The sequence below is a fragment of the Antechinus flavipes genome, chromosome 2 (assembly GCF_016432865.1).
Source record: "Antechinus flavipes isolate AdamAnt ecotype Samford, QLD, Australia chromosome 2, AdamAnt_v2, whole genome shotgun sequence".
NCBI lineage: Eukaryota > Metazoa > Chordata > Mammalia > Dasyuromorphia > Dasyuridae > Antechinus > Antechinus flavipes.
In genome coordinates this window covers 92046943-92068264 of record NC_067399.1, presented here as the reverse complement: position 1 = coordinate 92068264, position 21322 = coordinate 92046943, and the positions used below count along the sequence as shown (strand labels likewise).

The following is a 21322-nucleotide window of genomic DNA, read 5'->3' as shown; positions in this document are numbered from 1 at the left end:
CAGTAGGTATTAAAATACTTTCATTCAATCAGCAAGTATTGACCAATCTCCATGGTCCTAGCAGGAGATTGTTGGGGGAGTTAAGCCTGGAATCAACATGAGCCCAAAAGGTGAAATCCACACAAGATCTTTAACAAAGGAATGGGATCTGGAAGATAGGATGAGTGGCTCTGAATTCCACCTTCTGGGCCATGGCTATAATTATCTATAGAACCTTGCACAGTCGACTTCTCTTTGAGTTTTAAGCTCTTCCTTTGGAAAATGGGGCAACAATCACCACCCAGAGCTGTTAAATGAATCAAGGATGTGTTCAATAATTTATAACCACGAAGCGCTATATTAATTGTCAGCTCTAATTACTGCTTGGCACAGTGGCTGAGCACTAATAGAAGCTCAGTAAATATTTGGTGACCAGTTAATTGATCTTTGGTTCCAACTCATTTTCCCTCCTGCCATCCATTTGGGTTTAAGCCCAAAGGAAGCTGGCTAATCATTGGCACAGGAGCTGGGCTGTCTGGGGGAAGGCTCCCCACAAGGTCTAAAACAATATTCTTTAATGCTAAAAATAACCAGGGGAAGTACGCTTTGATGACTCCCCACTGCCAGGATGTGCATTGGCCCTGAGATTGGGGGCATCTTTTCCAGAGTACTGGTTTGCTTCCTTCAGACAATGTAGCCCCATGAAGAGGGGACCCTCATGAGGGCCCAGGAGCCGGAGGGGCCAGGGGTTGGCCAACCACAGCCAGGATAAGGAAAAGTAATGGCTCCTGATTTGGACTTTCTAAGGCAGTGATATTAGCAAGCTTCTTCAGGAAGGTTGATTTTTACTGTAACTGAAAAATTTCCTTCAGAGAAATTTTCAAAACCAATTTTTGTCCAGTCTTGGAAAATTCTACTTCTACTCCCCCAAATCTTAACAGCTAAAACAAAAACAGCTTTTGTGATTTGCAGAAAACCTTAAAGACACACTTAGCTCTTCTTTACCTACTTGAGGATGGGGGTCAGGTGAGGATGAGAGGAAGATGGAGGGGATGGTATCCGTCAGGTGGCTTATCTTTTAAATGTTTTACATTTGCCTTGAACCAACCCTTTATACTGCCATCTGTATTAGCCACTAAGCAGTGTGTGCAGGTGAGGTGAACTGTGTAATATTACATAGAACTAAAGAAAATTAAGGACCTAAACTATGGATGGGGAAAATATACTACTATGCACTTCAAAGTCAAATATAATTAAAAAAAAAATCTGCTACTTTGTATTATCCATGTCTCTAAAGCTAGCACTTATTAATTGTGAGACCTAAGGCGAACCACTTTTGCATCAATGAGTTGCCTCAGTTTCCAATTTGGCAAAAACAGGAAAACTAATATTTGTACTATTTATTCTACAAGGCTGTTAAAGAGTTCTATATAAATGTGAGATATTAATATTGCTAAGAATAGAGGCCAGGAAAACTTGAGCTAAAGTCTCATTTCTGACACATAATGGCTCGAAGATTCTAGGCAAGGATCTAAACCTTGGTACTAGAAGAAACTCTGAAACTATAAGCTGTGGTGAAGGTGTGGATATGCATCCTAGAAGGGCTTTCCTCACATGAGAATTTATCAACAAAATCACAGATTTAGTATCATATCCATATATTATGAACAGCCATCTCAATTAGCATAGATAATTTTATATAACTATAATTTTATTTTTTAATTAGTTAATGATATGAAAGCCAGTATAATGAAATAGAAACAAATTGATTTATAATCAGAAGATATTGCTTGGTACCTAAGTGATCCTACTTGGACAATTGGACAATTCTCTAGGTCTCATTTTCTTCATCTGTAAAAATCATAGTATTAGACTAGTCAGCAGCTATGAATCTGAGTTCCATTGCCCTGAGTAAAACTGAGCCTTCTTTTCCTCCCTTCTAAAATGAAGGGGAGTAACTAAATGGTATCCAATGTCCCTTCCAGCTCAAAAGTTTGGAAACTTTGCTGCCTTAGGATATTTTTCAATTTTAAAATTTGATTTCTTTTACGCCATTTTAAGTGAATACTTCTGGGAGAATGGTACATGAACTAAACGGAATGACTTAGCAGCTTCTAATATCTGAGCAGCCATTTTTTGAGACAATTGGCTGTCGTAGCTTAACGGTTTTGACTTGAGGTCAGTAGAATGGAAAGGGAGGATAAATATCTTACACAATACTTCTCTCGTATCCCTCCTAGAAAGGGGAAGGAGAGTGATGGTATCAGAGACAAACTTTCCCTCCTTCATACTTTTGCCATGAGCATATAGTTAAACCTACTGGGGATAGGGGTACAGGGAGGGAGGAACATAGGTATAACAAAATCCTGAAAACATTTATCCCCCACTGTTCCCATCTTTCTTCTGGTGGGCTAGAAAGCTAAAATATGGATTTTTCATTAAGTCCAGTGGCAGCCATGTAACTTTCCAGGGGTCAACAATTCATCTGAGCATCCCTTTAATGCCTCTCTGGTTTTAAATGAGAAAAAAAAGGCAATTTAATGCCCTTGTTTAAGAGGTTGGGAAGACAATGACTTATTTTCTAATAAAACCAAAGTTTGTGTATTTGATTAAATTCCAGGAAAAAGTAATGCTACCCAGCAGGCAGCGCTGTTCCACTGAGACAGAATAACTCAGGGGTCACTGTTGAACCCTCCCACAAAAAAAAAAAAAACGAATCCAGTGACGGTTCTACTGGTGTTCCCTCCAGTTAAGAGGGTGTTCTGTTCCCTACTCCACATGGAAGCGAATATTATAAAGCTATTGTTTGAGTTGGCTTCCTGTGATACTAATCTCAGTCAGAGGGAAGGTCCCGACCCACAGCCTGGATTCCTAAATGTTACAGGTTTCCTCTCCAACATTCCCACCCAGAACTGCCTACTGAGAAAATCAAAGGGAAATGTGTCTGAGTGAAGATGAAGTCTTTCTAAAGCCAGCCTTGGTTTTTGTACACTTTTCAACTCTGAGTTGTACAACCAGTTATTTCCTATTATGAAATGAGCCTGAGTGGGAGAATTGCTCTGAGTGCTAGGAAAGAACTTGAACAATGCATTTCCAGTTTGCTTGCTTTTGGAAAAGCCCAGTGATGCTTGCTACAATTTGAGAGATGTTGCGGCAACAAGAGCCCTCAGAAAAACACGAAACTGTTAGTTCGATTTTTGTTTGTTTGTTTGTTTGCTTTTACATTCGGTTTCCTTTTCACAATGTTCTTCCAACAAATGTTGGGCTTAAAATAGGATTACGAGTAGTTTTAAAAGAACAGGTGTAAATTAATTTTTAAAAAGAATACATACACTCCAAAAGAAAATAGTTCTAAAGAAGAAAAATTTTGCTAACACATTTTTCCTATGAGATAACTTAAACTAAAGAAGCAAGGAAATGAATCCAAAGAGAAGCAAAAAATCAAACTTCAGAAAAAGAAGTCTCGGTTCCTGTCACTTTTTTGGCATTATCTATCTCTCTGACCCTCAATTTTATTATCTGTAAAATGGGAACAATTAAGGCTTCCTCATAAGGTGAACATCAGCCATACAGAATGACTTAGTAGCCACCAATATTTGAGCACTAATGGCTTCAGCCTCTTTTTGGGACAGGTAGCTGACAAAAGCTTAGCAGTTTTGACTTGAGGTTAGTAATATGAAAAAGAAGGGAGAGCATCTTATATAATATTTCTCAGTACTGGAAAAACCCTGCACAGAGGAATCCCTATATATGAAGTGCTTTAGATTTTCAAGCGCTATACTTTTTTTAAAAAGTGGTGAGTGATTAATATTACTGGTCTTTCAATGAGGTTCTGCTCTGGGGCATCTCTTGGGATTGGGAAGGCTGTGTTGGAGAAGTCCAGAGTTTGATAAGTAGCAGGTGATGTGTCTGTTAGTAAAGAACCAGCTCTTGGAGTTGAGAGAGGCTCCTCCCCCATGGGAGACCCCATCGAACCTCAGCAACTCTGGGAGCACTATCTATGACATGGCTGCAAGGAGGATGTATCAAGGAAATCACAGATCCTTGAAGCAAAAGCTCTGGATCCAGAAGATAGAAAATAGATAAGTGAATGAACAAACAAACCAATTGAGCAGGACTTGCTCTTCCCCTTCCTTTTCTTAGTGGCTGCTGTGACTTTATAAGGGCATCCCCAAGGCCATCACCAGCAGATCAGCAAGGGTAGAAACTTTTTATACTTTTCCTTTGTTTCAGCCTCCTAGCAGCTCCACAGAATAACAGGACAACCTGATTACCAAGAACGTTTCAAGGTCAGCCCTCTAGCCCAGTGGCCCAAGCTGTCCCGAAGGAGGAGTGGGGTGCTCAATTCAGCCCATTGCTATCCAACATTTGCTACATCTTGTAAACAGACACAAAAGTTCTAGAGTGATGTCATTCTGAGGAGGTCCCTCTGGTAGAATTTTCTCCCTGGGATGCAGGGTCTATATAACTTGTAGTAGGATAACATACCACAACATCAGTATAATAGAGACAATAAAGCAGAATTGATAGAGAGCTGGTCTGAGAACCACAAAGCCCTGACTAACACCCCAGGCTATGTGATGGTAACAAGAACAACAACATGACCTGGCTAAGTCACTTTATCACTAAGCCTGGCCCATTGTAGATCATTGATAAATGCCAGTATTGATTACTGACAACCTTTCAGAGCTCTAGAGAGGGGTAAAAAGGAGTGTATGACTATAAGTTGCTAAGAAAGTGTAGACTTGTCATAGAGGGAGTTCCTACACCAATGAGAATCCAGATCAATCTTTATCCCTTGATAATCCTACTTTGGATCACCCTAACTTCTTCCTTCCTTCATGGCAGCCCGGGGTTAGGGGGAAGACACAGGGAGGTGAGCAGGAGTGGAAGAAGGGATTGGGAACTCCCTCTCTACAAATCCAAAACATGATCCTGAAAAATCAGGCATGATGATGCACAAAAAGTTTCCAAATCCTGGAAAGCTATTTCTTTCAACAGCATGTTGCCAGTTAATGGAAAAGTAAAAAGAGCTATCTGAATGAATTGGCAGAAATTAAATTAGGGCATTGAGAGAAAAGCTTTTGAAAAAACATATTTCAGGATAGTATAACAGAAGGCATATTAGACTGGTGCCTGAATTTCTCCTGATAATTTTTAGTTTCTGTGGATTCATATAAATATCTTCAGCACTGGATGACAATGGGGTAGGAGGAGAAACACGAAAAATTAAAATTTAAAAACCGTGCTTCTCAAGCAATCCTTAACATTAAACCAAATCTTAAAGATAATAACTAATTATTAAAACTCACAAAGCATTTGAAGTCATCTCATTTGCTTTAATTTTATTTAACTTAATCCAACTTAATAAATTTGAGAATTTTCGGTAACATGATCATGCTTAATTCAAGCATTTTGTTTCATATTTTAGAGTTGGAAAAGGTGTTAGTGATCATTCAGCTACAACTCTCTGACTTTACAGATGAGGAAACTGAGCCCCAGAGAGGTTAAATAGTGTGCTTCGGGTTACCCAGGGAATATGCAAGTGGCAGAGCTGAACACCACTTTGCAGAGGTCACTGGCTGCTCTGTCTACCTGGCAGCCAGCCCTGCCTCTACTAAGGACTTATCAGCCCTCCTTTGGAACAGTAGCAGGAGAGATATGATAAGGATTTGTGCTTATAAGCTGCAACGTTTCCTTGATGTTCCCAGCATTAGTTTCTCAGCATGAACAGTCCTTTCATAATATTTGTCCATATCTAGCATGAACTTTTGCTTCAGACCATTGTTCCTAGCTTTCCTATATCCCAGGGTGGTGAATAATCACTTCTTTTGCATTGTTACTTTGAAGGTATTTATAGAATGTGGTCTTGCCCATGGCCCCTCCTCTAGGGTTTTCTCTTCCTCTAGAATGTACACATTTAGCTTATTTATGCCCCCTCCACCACTGCACAGTTCCTATTCCTCAGTCCCCGGATCAATTAGGTTGCCCTTCTCTGTATTTTTCTTTCAGGTTTTTTTTTTTTTTTCACCCTCTATATCCTTCCTGTTCTTGAGGGACAATAATAGCATATACCATTTTGGCATTTCTCTCTCTTTCTCTCTTTTTTAAATTAGATTCTCCTCTATTCAGGATTTCTTTCCTAGAATAGCACAATTCACAATGGAATGGGATTGACAACTGGACTCTGAGGGAGTATGTTTTCCCACTTAAATGGTGGGAAAATGGAAGACTGACAAAATCATTCCTCTCCACGTCAGTCCCCTGCCCCCAAATCTCTTTAGTGTTCATTCTTCAAGCCAAAATTTCAGGGAAGAAGGGACATTTAGTTGTAATTCTGATCAGAGGGGAGGAGAGGAGAGAAAGGAGAAAGGGAAGGAGGAGAGAAGAGAAGAGAGAAGGGGAAAAAAAGGAAGGGAAAGAAGAGGAGGAAGGGGGTGGGTGGGAGAGGAGAGTCCAACTTGTGGAAGGGAGGCACCAGAAGACAATCTTTAGTGATTTTTAAACTCAGCCTCTCCCATTTTACCTCTCTAATAGAGTTATCATGGTTCATGCAAGCTTCATGAGGGCAAGTTTCCTTCACAGTGGTCCAAGGAGTTCAGTGTCACAGAACAGGGAGACTTCTACATCTTGTTTTCAGCATATTATCTTCTGTAGCATGACTCAGAATTATTCTTGGATCTTGTGAGAAAGGCATAAGAAAGGATACACCTATTCCTACTTTATGGCCCTGGAACGGTTTCTTTTTGGAGAGATAAAATTTTCTCTCTCTCTCTCTCTCTCTCTCTCTCTCTCTCTCTCTCTCTCTCTCTCTCTCTCTCTTTTTTAGCTGAGGTGATTGGGGTTAAGTGACTTGCCCAAGGTCACACAGTGAGGGAGTGTTAAGTGTCTGAGACTAGATTTGAACTCAGGTCTTCCTGACTTCAGGGTGTGCTCTATCCATTGCCTCAAGGTAAAACTCTTAACTGTTGCTCTCTCTCCTCTCCCCAACCATCAGACCTAAGCAATTATTCTCTTACAGAGAGAGACATAGAGACAGAGACAGAGATAGAGAGACACACACAGAGAGAGACAGAGACAGAGATAGAGACAGAGAGTCTTCTAGACTTCAGGCCCAGTACTCTAGATAGCCATCTAGATGCCTACTTATTCAAACTGTTTGAAGGGGGAAGGAAAGAGAAAGAGAGAAGATAGACACAGAGATAGAGAGAGAAAGAGAACTAGAGAGACAGAAACACAGGGAGACATACACAGAGACACAGAGAGAGAGAAGGAGGGAAGGAGGGAAGGAAGGAAAAGAAGATGGAGAGGAAAGGAAGGAAGGAGACAGAGAGAGACAGAGAGAAACACAGAGACAGAGACACAGAGAGACAGACAGAAACAGAGACAGAAATTTCTATAATGGTTTAAGATTTACAAAGTCCTTTTCCCATGACAAATGTCTGAGGTAAGGTAGACATCAATACTCATTTTTCATATTAAAAAACTGAGGCTCAGATTAACTAAGGAAACTTCCCTCAATCATGTGACTAGAAAATACTGGAATCAAGATCCAAGCCCACTAAAGCTTGTGATTCTGTAGCACCGCGTGGTTGTGGCTCTGTAGCAATATCTAACACAAAGGAATGAGTCACTAATGATGAAATTTCAGACCAGAAAGGTAGGTATTCTCCACAAGGCAGACTTTTTAGGAATTTTTTAAAATCACACCACAGAGGGGACCTCTTCCGGGTGAGGCTGGGCTTTCTGAGGGAGGAGAGGAGTTTGTTAGCAATGCTCGCTGCAGGCGGGTGGTCTGTTGCCCGTGGCTGGCCCTTTCTCTTACCTGAGGACAGGAGCTTGTGTGTCCGGAGGAAGCTGATGGCCAGACGCATAATGGAAGCCTTGTCCAGCTGGGAGCTGACATTGTGAGGCAGGGGGAGCTCATGGGCAAGCTCGTAGAAAACTTCGGTTTCCTTGCTTCTTCTGCATCGGGCAGCATCTCTCGACTTTTCCTTTCTCCTCTCTGAACTACTCCTGCACAAAAAAGGATGAGAAAGAGGACTTAAAGTATTTCTGAAAACTCCCTTTTTATTGTGTCGAGTCCTTTTGCTAGTAAACATCCTACGGAAGAATTACAGGATAGCTGAATAGGTTATGGGCTCCAATCAATCAATAAACATTTATTAAGCAGCTACTATGTACCAGGCATTGTGCTGAGCACTGAGGCAAAACACAGTCCCTGCCCTCAAGGAGCTTTCAATCTAATGGAGAGACAACATACAGCTATATACCAAATATGCTAGATAACAGGAAACAATTAGCAGAGGTAACAGAGGGAATTAATAGAGGTAAAGGTGCAGGAATTAAGGTCTTAGGAAAGCTTCCTGTAAGAAGAGGGATTTTAGTTGGGACTTAAAGGAAGCCAGGGAGCTCAGTGGAAAGGATGAAGGAGAGCCTTCCAGGAATGGAGGACAGTTAGACAGATTGCCTGGTGCAGAGAAAAGGAGTTTTTCATGGCACAGCTGGGAGACCAGGGTACAGGACCAAAGAGTTGGAAGTAAGGGTAAGAAGACTGGAGGAGCATTCATGAAAGTATCACTATTATCACCCCATTTTACAGATGAAAAAAAAAAACAAAGCTGAGAGAATTAAATGATTTATCCAGGATCATACAAATAGAAAAGATATGTGAAGTTATTCAGTAAGGAGAAACCATTGAGTTCTCCAGACACTCCACTCTACTTTTGTAAAAAAATAGTTGATAAGAAGTTTTTTTTTTCCAATTTTTTCCATTGAGTTAAAATATGCCTGTTTTCAATTTAAGTCCCTAAATTAAAATAAAGTTAAATAAAATTAAATTAAGTTAAATTTAAATGCTCCTAATACTGCCCTCTGGATCCATTCAGAACAAATGCAATCCCTACTCCATATGAGTAGTTCAAATGCTTGACAAAGTAATGATGTCCTTTGTACATCTCTGCTTTAGGAGAAATGACCTCAGGTCCTTTACCTTATCCTCTAATGGCATAGTCCCCAGAACTCCCTGCTTCAGAACACCATGCTTCTATTAAAGGCAGCTTAGGACATTTGCCCATCACCTGCAAGATCAAGGCCAGATTCCTCAGCCTGACATATAGTTCTCCACAATCTGGCTTCAACTTCTCTTTCCAATTCTATCTCCCACTATGACCCTCCATGACCTTTCACTTCAGATGGAATGATCCATTCACTATCTATGAGATGAATCTTATATTTTATTTCAGATAGGACGATCCATTCACTATCTATGAGATGAATCTTATATTTTATTTCAGGTAGGACGATCCATTCACTATCTATGAGATGAATCTAATATTTTATTTCAGGTAGGACGATCCATTCACTATCTATGAGATGAATCTTATATCTTATTTCAGGTAGGACGATCCATTCACTATTTATTGGATGAATCTTATATTTTATTTCAGTTAGGACAATCAATTCACTATGAGATGAATCTTATGTTTTACTTCGGTAGTAGGATCCATTTAGTATCTACTGGATGAATCTTATATTTTCCCATCTCTGGGCTTTTATTCATTTTTTTTTTGGCTTTCTATCCTTTCAATTACACATCCAATTATAAGTCCTCTTCAAATCCCATCTGTTGCAGAAAGCCTTCCCTGACCATTCCCATGCCAGAGAGTTATCTCGCTCCTTTGAAATCCAGTTACACTCTATTACTTATTCCACTCATTCATTCTGCACTGACTGCACAATCACTGATCTTGCCTTTCCCAACCAGAAAATAAGCTAGCTAGGACCTGTCCTTTTTTCCCCTCTTGTACCCCTCAGATGCCTCACCCTGGACTGGACACAAAGTAGGTAGGAAATAGGTTAATAAAGAACTGGGAGCAGAACAGATGGAATACTGATGTGGAAGCAAAGTTGTGTGGGTATTGGGGAATGTCCTTTGGACATCAGCAAGACAGAGGAAAGAGACAAAAGCTTTTCTTTTTCAGAGGAAAATAACAGCTCAGAGAAAACGGACTTCCAGTACTGGAATTTAGAACAAATTTCAAATAATTGTTATTTCTATGATAAAAACTGAAAGCTCTATCAGAGCCAGAAGAGGAACAACTAGTCAGGCATCTTAGGAAATGCTACATACTTTGCAGTCCTAAGCACATAACTGGTAAGTTTTAAATAAGGCTCTGACCTAGCTTGATGCTTGGGTCCAAACTCCTTTATGCCAAGATTACCAAGACGTCTCTCCTCCCTCAAGCAATCAACTAATCAGTGGTCATGAAGTGCCTGCTTTGTGCTGGGCACAGAGGCAAAATATAAATCAATTCCTGTTTTCAAGGGGCTGACTTACATTCTTTTTTTTTCTTTTTAAAAAATTTTTTATTTTATAACTTTTTATTGACAGAACCCATGTCAGGGTAATTTTTTACAACATTATCCTTGCACTCCTTCTGTTCTGATTTTTCCCCTCCCTCCCTCTATCCCCTCCCCCAGATGGCAAGCAGTCCTATATATGTTAAATATGTTGCAGGATATCCTAGATACAATATGTATGCAGAACCGAACAGTTTTCTTGTTGCACAGGGAGAATTGGATTCAGAAGGTAAAAATAACCCAGGAAGAAAAACAAAAATACAAATAGTTTACATTTATTTCCCAGTGTTCTTTCTTTGGGTGTAGCTGCTTCTGTCCATCATTGATCAATTGAAACTGAGTTGGATCTTCTCTTTGTCAAAGAAATCCACTTCCCAGAATACATCCTCATACAGTATTGTTGTTGAGGTATATAATGATTTCCTGGTTCTGCTCATTTCACTTAGCATCAGTTCATATAAGGCTGACTTACATTCTATCAATAAGGGATGATGAAATTTCAAATATGAAAGTATGTTGAGAAAAAGAACATATTCCTAAATATTCAAACAATTAATATGAGGCATATTTTTTGAGAAATCCTTAGTGTTTGAGGGAGTAGAAAATTTCAGGCACCATGTCTTTCAGTTTCAGGGGGACCATGTCTTTCAGGAAATTCTTTAGGGGGAATTCTAGACTATCCATTATTAGTGCTGGAATATCTATCCAATAGGGACAGGTTTAGAAATGCTGTCAGAGAAGTTCTTACATTTCAAGGCTATCCCCATCTAGTCCAACATAGTCACACTGGCCCTTCTGGGTTCACCAGGGGAGCACCTGATGAGTCTTTTTGTTGTGGAAGCTATGACAGCTACGTGATTCAATCCAGGTCACCATCTAATGCCTTCACTTTTTGTCATGTGGTGGTAACCTTGGGTTTTTTGAAGTCTATGCCAGTAGATCCTAAGGGTTGGGTGCTAGTGAGCTTGAAAGGCCAGGGAGTATCTCTCACATCTGAAGACCAGTGAAGCTCAATTCAGAAAGGCTCACCTCCTGGAGGGTTCATAAATTCATACAACTGTGAATTTAGAGCAGGAAGGAATTTAGAAGTCAACTAATGCTACAGCCTCTTCATTTTACAGCAGAGAAAGCTAAGCCTAGATAATAATGACAATAATAATATAATATCAGCATTTGCTTTAAGATTTGCAAAGCATTTTGCCAATAGTACTTCACTTGATCTTTGCAACAATTCTCTAAGATTTTACATCTGAGAAAATGGAGAGAATACAAAATCTTTAAGTGATTGTCCAGGGTCACACAACTAGTAAGTGTCTGAAGCTGGATCTGAACTCAAAGTAATTCCATGTCCAGAGCTTTATTCATTTTGACATCTAGCTGCCTAGAGAAATTAAATGCCTTAGCAAATGGCAGAATGGGAATTTGAATTCAGAAGGGACTATTAGACAATTATTCTTTGGGACCAAAGCTCCTACCCAGAATGCCATGGAAGGGTGGCAAATTTTGATATTTCAAAAGATCTATGATTTCACCTGAACAAACAAATTCAAGACTTTTTTAGTTCCTTTGATGTCAAAATCTTAGAATGTTCTCCATTCTCCTGAGCAGGAGAAGGAAGAAATTTGTTTTCTTCTTAATAGCATGACAGACATTCTCAGTCAGATGCCTTTGCCAGTTTTGCTGTTTGGGAAGGCTGGCTTTCCTAATTTTCCCTGAGGGTTGGTTAGTTACAATCATACCAGAGAAACAATTTTCCAGCATCTAGCCAGTCCAAACCTTGGTGGATACCGCCAGACCTCAGCATAATTATGAAATGGGGGCGGTTTGCTGACGTGCTCTCAACCTCCCCTTTCTGCTCCCTGGCTTCTGTTCCTCTGTGTTGCCTCCTTTCACTCCCATTTTATGTGTCCAATTATTTTTGCCCTTTCTGCCTCTAAAAACTTACTCTCAGGAAAATTCTGAGATCATCATCATCATTTCTTATTACTGTTGTCCCTGTTAAAGGAATTTTGAGTTTTGGAGACCCCTGTGCATAGTGGGAAAATCACTGGCATTTCAAAAGATTTGGGTTCAAATACTCTATCTTCAACTTATAAGCTATGTAGCCCTAGAGAAGTCATTGAACTTGCTGACCCTCCGTTATCTCATCTATAAAATGAGAAGATTGGACTAGATAAACACAATATGAATCAGCACTATCTAACATGCCTGACATCTCCTTCCAGTACAGACACTCAGCCCCACCCCTCATCTTCCCAAAATCCTAAAAGATGCCATTTCCAAATCTTGGAACTATATACTACTCCTCCACCCCACTTTCTAATACTTGACACACTGCTTGGCACATAATAATTGCTTAGTAAATATTTTTCCTTCTTTCTCTCCCTCTTTCCTTCTCTCCTTTCCCTCCCTCATCCGTTCCATTTTTCTTTGCCTTTCCCTTTTTCTTCCTTCCTTTCTTCTTTCCTTCTTTTCTTCCTTCCTTCCTTCCTTCCTTCCTTCCTTCCTTCTTTTTTTCTTCCATTTATGAGTAAGATATTTGATAGGAAGGAAGGGTCCCCTCCAAAAAAATCACATTAGTAAACTGGCTACTTACTCTGCCTATAAATGAAGCTAGTGATGCTGATTAAAAAAAAAAGATCTGTAATTTCATTGTTACAGGGAGTTACAGATGAAGAAACTTCTCCTACCAATCCAGATCAGGATGTACTGTGTACCTGCTAGGTTCTGTAGACCTGTTAGACTCTGGAATTGCCTCCATATAGAGATAAAAGCCATTTAAGTAAGGTCATGAATCAGGTTCTTGAAGAAATATTGGATGTCAAAATATATTCCAATGGCAAGTCAAGTAAACGCGTATTTATTAAGCACCTATTTTATGATAGACATTGTGCTAAGCCTTAGGGAACTCCAATGTGGGGTTGTGATATTAAATATTTACAAAGAAAATCTTCCTCTGACTTCTCACTGCTTCTCAGGAAAGCAAACTAATTTAGAAAGTACCACATTTGTCACTATTCAACTAAAATAAATGGGGGCTGAGAAGTGAGAGGGAAAAAGGTCAATTATAAAGAAATACCACTACTTTTTCAGGGGTAACATAGTTAAGTGTAAATGGGAGAAAGGATTTTTCCAAATAACCAAACATCAAACAAATATGATCACCAACATCTCTTAGAAGAGACATGGATATACAGCAACTAGTCTTTTACCTCACCCCCTCCAAAGTGTTTGGGACTATCCCAAAAGCAAATAGTATATGACAAACTTGACCAGTTTTTTCCATGGTCTCTGCCCTGATGAAGACTTATAACCACACCGGAAAGATAAAACATAAATTTAGGAACTCCAGGGAGGAACCTCCCTTTATCAGGGTAGCCTGAGGCATAGGAATTGATTTTCCCAGAATCCTACAGCTAGTACATATCTGAGGCAGGATTTGAAACTGGGATGTAATGTTGCCATCAATACCAGGTAGAAAGTGTAAGAAGAGAAAAATGAATTAGAAAGCATAGGGTGGTCAGATAAGACAAGAACTATGTCCCATTTATATTAATTGATTCCAAGTAAAGTGAGCAGAAGCAAGAGAATAGCAGACATCTTAATAGCAATATTGTATAATGATCAATTGTGAATGATTTAGCTATTCTATTCAAGATAATGATCCAGGACACTTCCTTTTTTTTTTTCAATTTTATTTTATTTAATAATAACTTTATATTGACAGAATCCATGCCAGGGTAATTTTTTTTACAACATTATCCCTTGCACTCGCTTATGTTTCGATTTTTCCCCTCTCTCCCTCCACCCCCTCCCCAAGATGGCAAGCAGTCCCCAGGACACTTCCAAAAGACTTATGATGACAAATGCTATCCACTTCTAGAAAGAGAGAACTGATAAACTTTGAATGCAAATTGAAGCATCCTTTTAAAATTTCTTTCCTTTTTCTTGTTTTGGGTGAATGTGCATTTTCTTTTGCAAATGACTAATATGGAAATGTGTTATGCACTCTCTGCTTCACAGGGTTATTCCTAGGAAAGCACTTTGGAAAATTGTACAGAACCATAGAAATGTGACTGAGAAATTAGCATGGTTAATAAGAGCCAGTCTCTGAAACAGAAATACCTGGATTGAAGTCTTTTGACATGTACTAGCTATTGGACCCTGGGCAAGACATTTAAACTCTCCCAGTGCCTGCCCCAGGCAAAAGGCTATAAGGATATTCAATCAGTGAATAAGAGTTTACAAGCACTTACCCTGTGTCATGTAAAGATGCAAAGAAAGACAAGGAGCTTACCATCTAATAATGGAGGCAACATGCAAACCATTATTCACATACACAATATATAAAGTAGAAACGGGAAGTCATCTCAGGAGAAGGTGGCTGGGAAAGGCCTCTTGTAAAAGATGGAGATTCCTATGAAATCACAGGTCCTCTCCAATAATAATAATAGTAATAATAGAAATGCAAATTATGGTGATAAAGATGGTGGTAATGGTTACCCTTGTTCAAAGGGTAAGTCTTAGTTTAACAATGCCCACCGATCTTAATGACTTCTTCTTGCTGCCCATGCCCATGCAAAGAAGATATTTATAAAGTTTTTCCTTGACAAAAGAGAAATTCCAAGTCCAAAAAGCAGTCCAGGATGAACTTACTTAATGAGGCAAGCTCTGGAGAACCCACAAAAACCAATGTTGGAGAAGCCAGCAAGTCAACGAGTTACATTTGTCACAGTACCTTGCCACTCATTATCTGATTTCATTTTCTCTGAAAGGCTGGCAAATAGTCCCATCCCCACTTTAAAACTGAGATGCGGATAGATTAATGATTGAGGAAAAACTAACATATCAAAATAGCAGACCCTGGCTCCTAGGCCAGTGCTCCTCACTAAACATTTCCATAACCGACTAAAAACTTAACTTGGACATGATAAGAGAAAAAAGTTGGAAGTCAAAATTTAACCAGATGTTTTGCTTTAGAAGCCATGAACTCATTTTTATTACACTTTACAATGATGGGCTTTTAGAATTGGAATCAGGAGAAATCTAGGTTCTAATCCATCTCTGACATTTACTTGCTGTGGGGCTTGTTATTTAAACTTCTTAGACTTCCATTTCCTCATCTGAAAGATAGGGCCAATATATCTATACTACTTACTCGACATGGTAAGAATTAAATGAGATCTTCTAGATATGATAATTTACAAAGCATATTAGAATATTATTCTTTTCATCACAAACAAATAATTTGGTCTATTCCATCTCACGGAAAGTCCCTGGCTAATGTGAAATCTTGGGGGTGATTATGGTAATAAATTAACACCATTACAGATTAAGAATTATTAGCACTTTAAGTGTGAGGGTGACATCTTTTTTAAAAATCCAATTAGTCGACAACTTCTCATATTTTTTTACAAGATTTAAGATTTCTTCACAGGATTTTAGATTACTAAGATTGTTCAGAAGAATATTGTTGTTTAGTCATTTCAGTAGCCTCTAATTCTTCATGATCTCAGTTGGGATTTTTGTGGCAAGAACAATGAAGTGATTTACCATTTCTTACGATAGCTCATTTTACAGATGAAAAAATTGATGCAACAGGGTTTAGTGACTTGGCTGGGATCCCATAGTTATTAAGTATTTAAGGCTAGATTTGAACTCAGGAAGATGAGTCTTCTTGACATTAGGTCCAACACTCTTTTCAGTGTGCCATTTATAAATAAAGGAGTTCCAATCCTACTTAACTACTAATCAGCTATGTGACCTTGATCACTACTAAACCTCTCAGTGTCTCAATCTACTCATCTGTAAAAATGGAAAGAAAAACACATGGTTTCTATCTAAGGATTCACAGCCAGAAGAGCCTTGAAAATCATCCAGTCATCTTCCCATATTTTTAAAAATTAGAATTATTGGCTGAGAACTGTTAAATAACTTGCCCAAAGCTATGTAACTTGGATAAATGTCTTAGAGTAACATTGGCTTACAATAACTGTGTAGTCATAGATAAGTTTTTTAATACCCCTGAGCTTCTGTTTCTTCAGTGGGTCAGAAATCAGGAAGACCTGAATTCAAATCCTTATTAGTTGTGTTTCTATTTGAAACTCAACTTCTCTGTCTGCCTCAGTTATCTTCCCTCCTTTCTTCCCACTTTCCCTTCCTCCCCCTTTCCTCCCTCCCTCCTTTATTTCTCTTTCCCTCTTTCTCTTTCTTCTCTTCCTTCCTTCCTCATTCTTCCTTCCCTCCCTTCCTTCTGTCTTCCTTCTTCCCTTCCTTAATTTTTTCCTCTATAAAATGAGAATGCTATGACTTAAAAGCTATTCCTCTCTGTGTTGTTTTGAGTGCAACACATTTAAAATCTTTAATTCATATTTTAAAATATGAATTTAATAATTGGCTGATCTCAAATATCTTTGGATTTAGTAAACATATAAAAGTGTCTTTTGATCAAAATCCTCGATCAGATTTTAAAATTTCACTTTTCCCTCTTTTTGATATTTACTAGAATTCCTTTTTCATTTAAGTTTTTTATTTTCAAAACATACGCAAGGATGTTTTTCACCACTGACTCTTGCAAAACCTTGTGTTCCAATTTCCCTCCTTCCCCCCACCATCTCTCCTAGATGGCAAGTAATCCAATATATGTTAAACATGGATTTACTAGAATTCCTAAGATCCATTTGTCATACTTCTCATTTCTCCCCTCTTCAATTTCTTAACATTCACAAGAATTCTAGAAACTTATTTCCTATCCACCCTGTCCTCCCCACAAATAGTTGAGAGTCTATTTTTCCTCAACATATTCTTAATTACTTTTCTCTGTATTTATGAATCATGGCTGGAATTACGGCCACACACAATCTAACATTTTACTACTGACCATTCAGTGTCATTTCCCAACTGTTTCCTGCATTAGATTGAAATTTCCTGCACTTTGAAGGCAGGAGCTATGTCTTCTTCTCTTCCTAAGGCACCTAGTCCAGAACTAGGAGTTTGGTAAACAGCCAATGTATACACACTCAGCAATAGATTGCTCCACAGATTTCATGGCACTATTAACTGAATTGTCTTAAAAATGAAATAAATAACTGCTGGCATTTATGTAATGATTTAAGGTTTCTAAAATATTTTACTTCCACATTTGATCTTCCCAATAACCATAGTTAGAAGTAATCGTGATAGCTGGCAATTATAAAGCACTTTATGCTTTATAAATATTATTTCGTTTGATCTTCGCAACAATCCAGTGACTTGGATCACTCATTTAGGAAGTGTCTGAGGCCAGATTTGATCTTCTCACTCCAAGTCCAGATCGCTACCCGTTCCACTGCCTAGCTGCAAAATATAAGACAGCAGCATCACACAATGCAAATGTATCAAGCACCTATGATTGTGCAAAGCACTAAGCATTAGGTGCTGAGGATACAAAGGCAAGAAGAAAACATCCTCTACCCTCAGGGAGCTCGCAATCTTATACAGACAAAATCAAGTAACCAGGCAGTATATGATTAGGTGTCTCATAAATTGTGACTTCAGCCGTCAAGTTCTGGGAATTCAAAAGAAAGAGAGAGCCCTGTTCAACTGAAATGCTTATCATACTCTTGTCAACAAGCATTTAACAAGCACCTGCCATATGAGGACCCCTCTTTCTTAGGAAACATGGTACTAAAAATAGAGAACAAATAAATATGGATTACATTTCATACCTATACAATGTTTTAAGATTTGCAAAAAACTTTTTTTTGCCATTAATTCTGTGAACTAGCTAAAGCTGAGGCTCAGGTCAGTTGGCCAGGGTATATGATAAGTATTAGAGCCAAGATTGGAAACTGGATCTTTTGACTCCAAGAGCAATTTTCTTTCTTCTATACCACCCTTCCTCATTGTTTCCCTCCCCCTAAGGCAATCTCTGGCTTTGAAGAGCTGACATTTTATCTGGTTTTAGATAGGTTGGAGTAGGAGAGAGAATGCTGTGAGGCTCCATTGGTCAGGGATGATGCAAGTCACTTATCCTCTCTTTACATCAGTTTCTCAACTGTAAAATGGAAATAATAATAGCACTTATCTTGTTGTGAGGCTCAAGTGAAATAACATTTGTTTAAAAAATACTTAATATAATACCTGGCACACAATATTATTCAGGGAGGTTTAACTAATGCCAACTGTCACGTTCTGAGGGTTCAATTCACATGTTGCACTTATTTAAGAAAATAGAGAATTTTGCATTTGGAAGTGACTCACAGGCCACCGGGTTCCACCAGGCAGTATATGATTAGGAGACATGGTACTAAAAATAGAGAACAAATAAATAAATAAGCAAAAAAAATAAAGCTGTTGTTTGGGGGTCCTACACCTTCTGGGGCAGCCCATTAGAATTATAGTGTTTGTAACTTTCCCTTATCTAGACAACAACAAAAACAAAAAGGAATTCATTCATTTACTAGTTTTTCAAATACTTAAAAACAGTTGATTTTCATGTATCTCTCGACCATATCTTCTTTTCTCTAGGCTAACCATTCCAATTCTGTCAATTGGTCCTGAGATGGCATGAATTCAAGACCCTCAGGCCTTTCATCATTCTAATGATTTTCTACTGAATATTCTCCAGATTTAAGATCACAGGGTCATAGATTTTGAAGCAGAAAGAACCCCCAAAGCCATCTAATCAATTCCCATTTTTTTGTTTGTCTTACAAATGAGGAAAATGGAGTCCAGAATCACACAGATAAAGTGGGAAAACCAGAATCAAACCAAAGATCTGTAGTCCTCTAAGAAATTCTATTTCCTAGACAACATTTTTATATATTTGTCATTATTATTCAGTTGTTTTCAGTCATGATACTGGAATAGTTTTCCCACTTCCTTTTCTAGCTCATTTTAAAAATGAAGTAATTAAGACAAATAGAGGTAAATGACTTTCCAAGGTCATAAAGCTAGTAAATATCTGAGGGAAGATTTGAACTCATTAAGATGGATCTGCCAGGCTCTAAGCCCTGTTCTAACCATGACTACTTCACTTAAATGCTCCCTTTATGTACACATATTCTCATGGCTCTCCTTAAGATAGAAATTCAAATTCTGGAATTTTCTATTAATGAAGAAAAGAGAGCATCAAGTTACATTGAGAGGAAATGCTAAAAGGAAAAGACAAGTGATGAAAAATAACCTAAATTTTTCTCATGTTTTTGGAAAGAGGGAAGGGGCACATTGCCGAAACAACATCTCAACTGGGAAAAAATGTTTGCTTCCAATGCTTATCTTAAAAGCCTTTCTTTAATTTTAGGTCATTTCCCAAGGCCTGGCTCAGTCTCTGGGGAGATCTCTACTTGGTTAGTAACCAAATGACTTCCTCTTCTTGGCCAAGAATATTCTGGTTTCTGACTTCTAGGTAAATGCTGGAGCAAAACTCTAAAAAAGTATCTATCTGGACTGGAAAGGGAGCTTAATTAGGAAAAGATTTTAGCTTTGCCTAATAAGTGGCAGGGAATAGATGGAACATGGATTTCAGAAGGTTCAGAAAAAGATATATCTCTATGTGACTAATATCAAGCAGCCTAGAGATGGGAGAATTCCTAAAACTATCATAAGTGGAGAGTAAAACTATCATGTTGCCTATGACTTCTCCAATCCATCTCTAAAGCCTGGAGGAAAGGCTAGCAAGCTGTTTAAGTCAGGAAGATTTGGGCACAAATTTTGTGATAGGTAAGAGCTGTGATCATAATCTCAGATAACCCCCCCAAAACTACAAGTCATATAATTCATCAGCTCAATGAATTCTTCTTTGTGAAATAATTGGTACGAGGATCATTATCCTCATTTAGCAAGATAAGGAACTGATCTCTGAAAAGTTATAGCCAGTCAAGACATGTAAAAGCTAACATTTGAACTCAAGTCTCCTATCTCCAAATTTACCATAGCATGATTAAGGTAAAGGAAAGCTGCCAACAATCATAGTGCTTCTCAAAGAAAGGTATATGGGAACGAGGGAAAATGAACTGGCCCATGCGTGAGGAGATCATGAAAATATGATAATATTTATTCCCAAGGAAAATAATTTATCTGCCTCCTGCAAATATAAAATGGGGGGGGTAATAACAGTACTTATTGTGAGATCATGTTTGTAAAGCACTTAGCATGTTGCCTACTGCACACAGTAGGGCACTTAGCATGTTGCCTGGCACAGAGTAGGTCAGTCCTTTTAAAGTAGCTGTTATTTACTATTACTATTGCAATTAGGTAATTCAGAATTCTTTCCTATTCTACTTCCTTGCTAGCTTCCCCCACCTAGGCCATTTTCATTACATGAATCCTGGAAAGTGAATTGTACCTCAAATAACCTTCCAGCCTTCCCTCTTCCAAGACTTGACTATGGGACGTCTATCCTTCCCTGAAATTACCCCTGACAAGCTTCATGATACCAGAGAAGTGAATGTGGATCCCTATTTAGAGCCCAGAATAATGTCTGGACAGCATTCAACTTGGCTCTCCAGTGGTGATTTCTGTTTTAGGGAGATTAGAGATCCTTATCTGGTGGTATTCCATGCTCCTGAGCGTCCAGGGTGAGGAGAGTGGCAGGTTCAATTACAGAATAAGGCCCTAGATAACTCAGCCACTTATGTAATCTCCTAGAGCATGCAACCCTTACTGCCACCTTCTTGGACCAAGCTAGAGACACAAAACTCCAATCCATGACCTTCCATCTTACTTTGATATGAATCCACCTAGTGTGAGCTAGCTGGGCTGAGGAAAGGCTCTGCTTAAGTATGTGCCCCTGGCCAAGGAAATGTGTCCTTTCCCATTTTAAAGCAATTGCTATAAGGCTAATTTTTCTGGGCTGGTGGAAGAAAGGATAGTTAGATTCTGCTTGGAGTCCATAGCCAAAATCAATGAGGGGATCGCTGCCAGGAAGACTCTTTTCTCCCACACTCTGAGCTCTCTGTAGGTGTGCCTCTAAGGACTTTCCATGGTGATGGCTTCAGTA

General features: G+C 38.8%; 1 protein-coding gene across 1 annotated transcript in view; it reads right to left on the bottom strand.

Moving 5' to 3' along the window:
* The window catches only part of EPAS1 (endothelial PAS domain protein 1), a 107046-nt gene that overhangs the window by 38292 nt on the left and 47432 nt on the right, over positions 1 to 21322 (bottom strand). The window contains exon 2 of the mRNA XM_051975205.1: positions 7805 to 7995. Coding sequence (XP_051831165.1) covers positions 7805 to 7995 — 191 coding nt within the window. The remainder of the gene's footprint in view (positions 1 to 7804; positions 7996 to 21322) is intronic.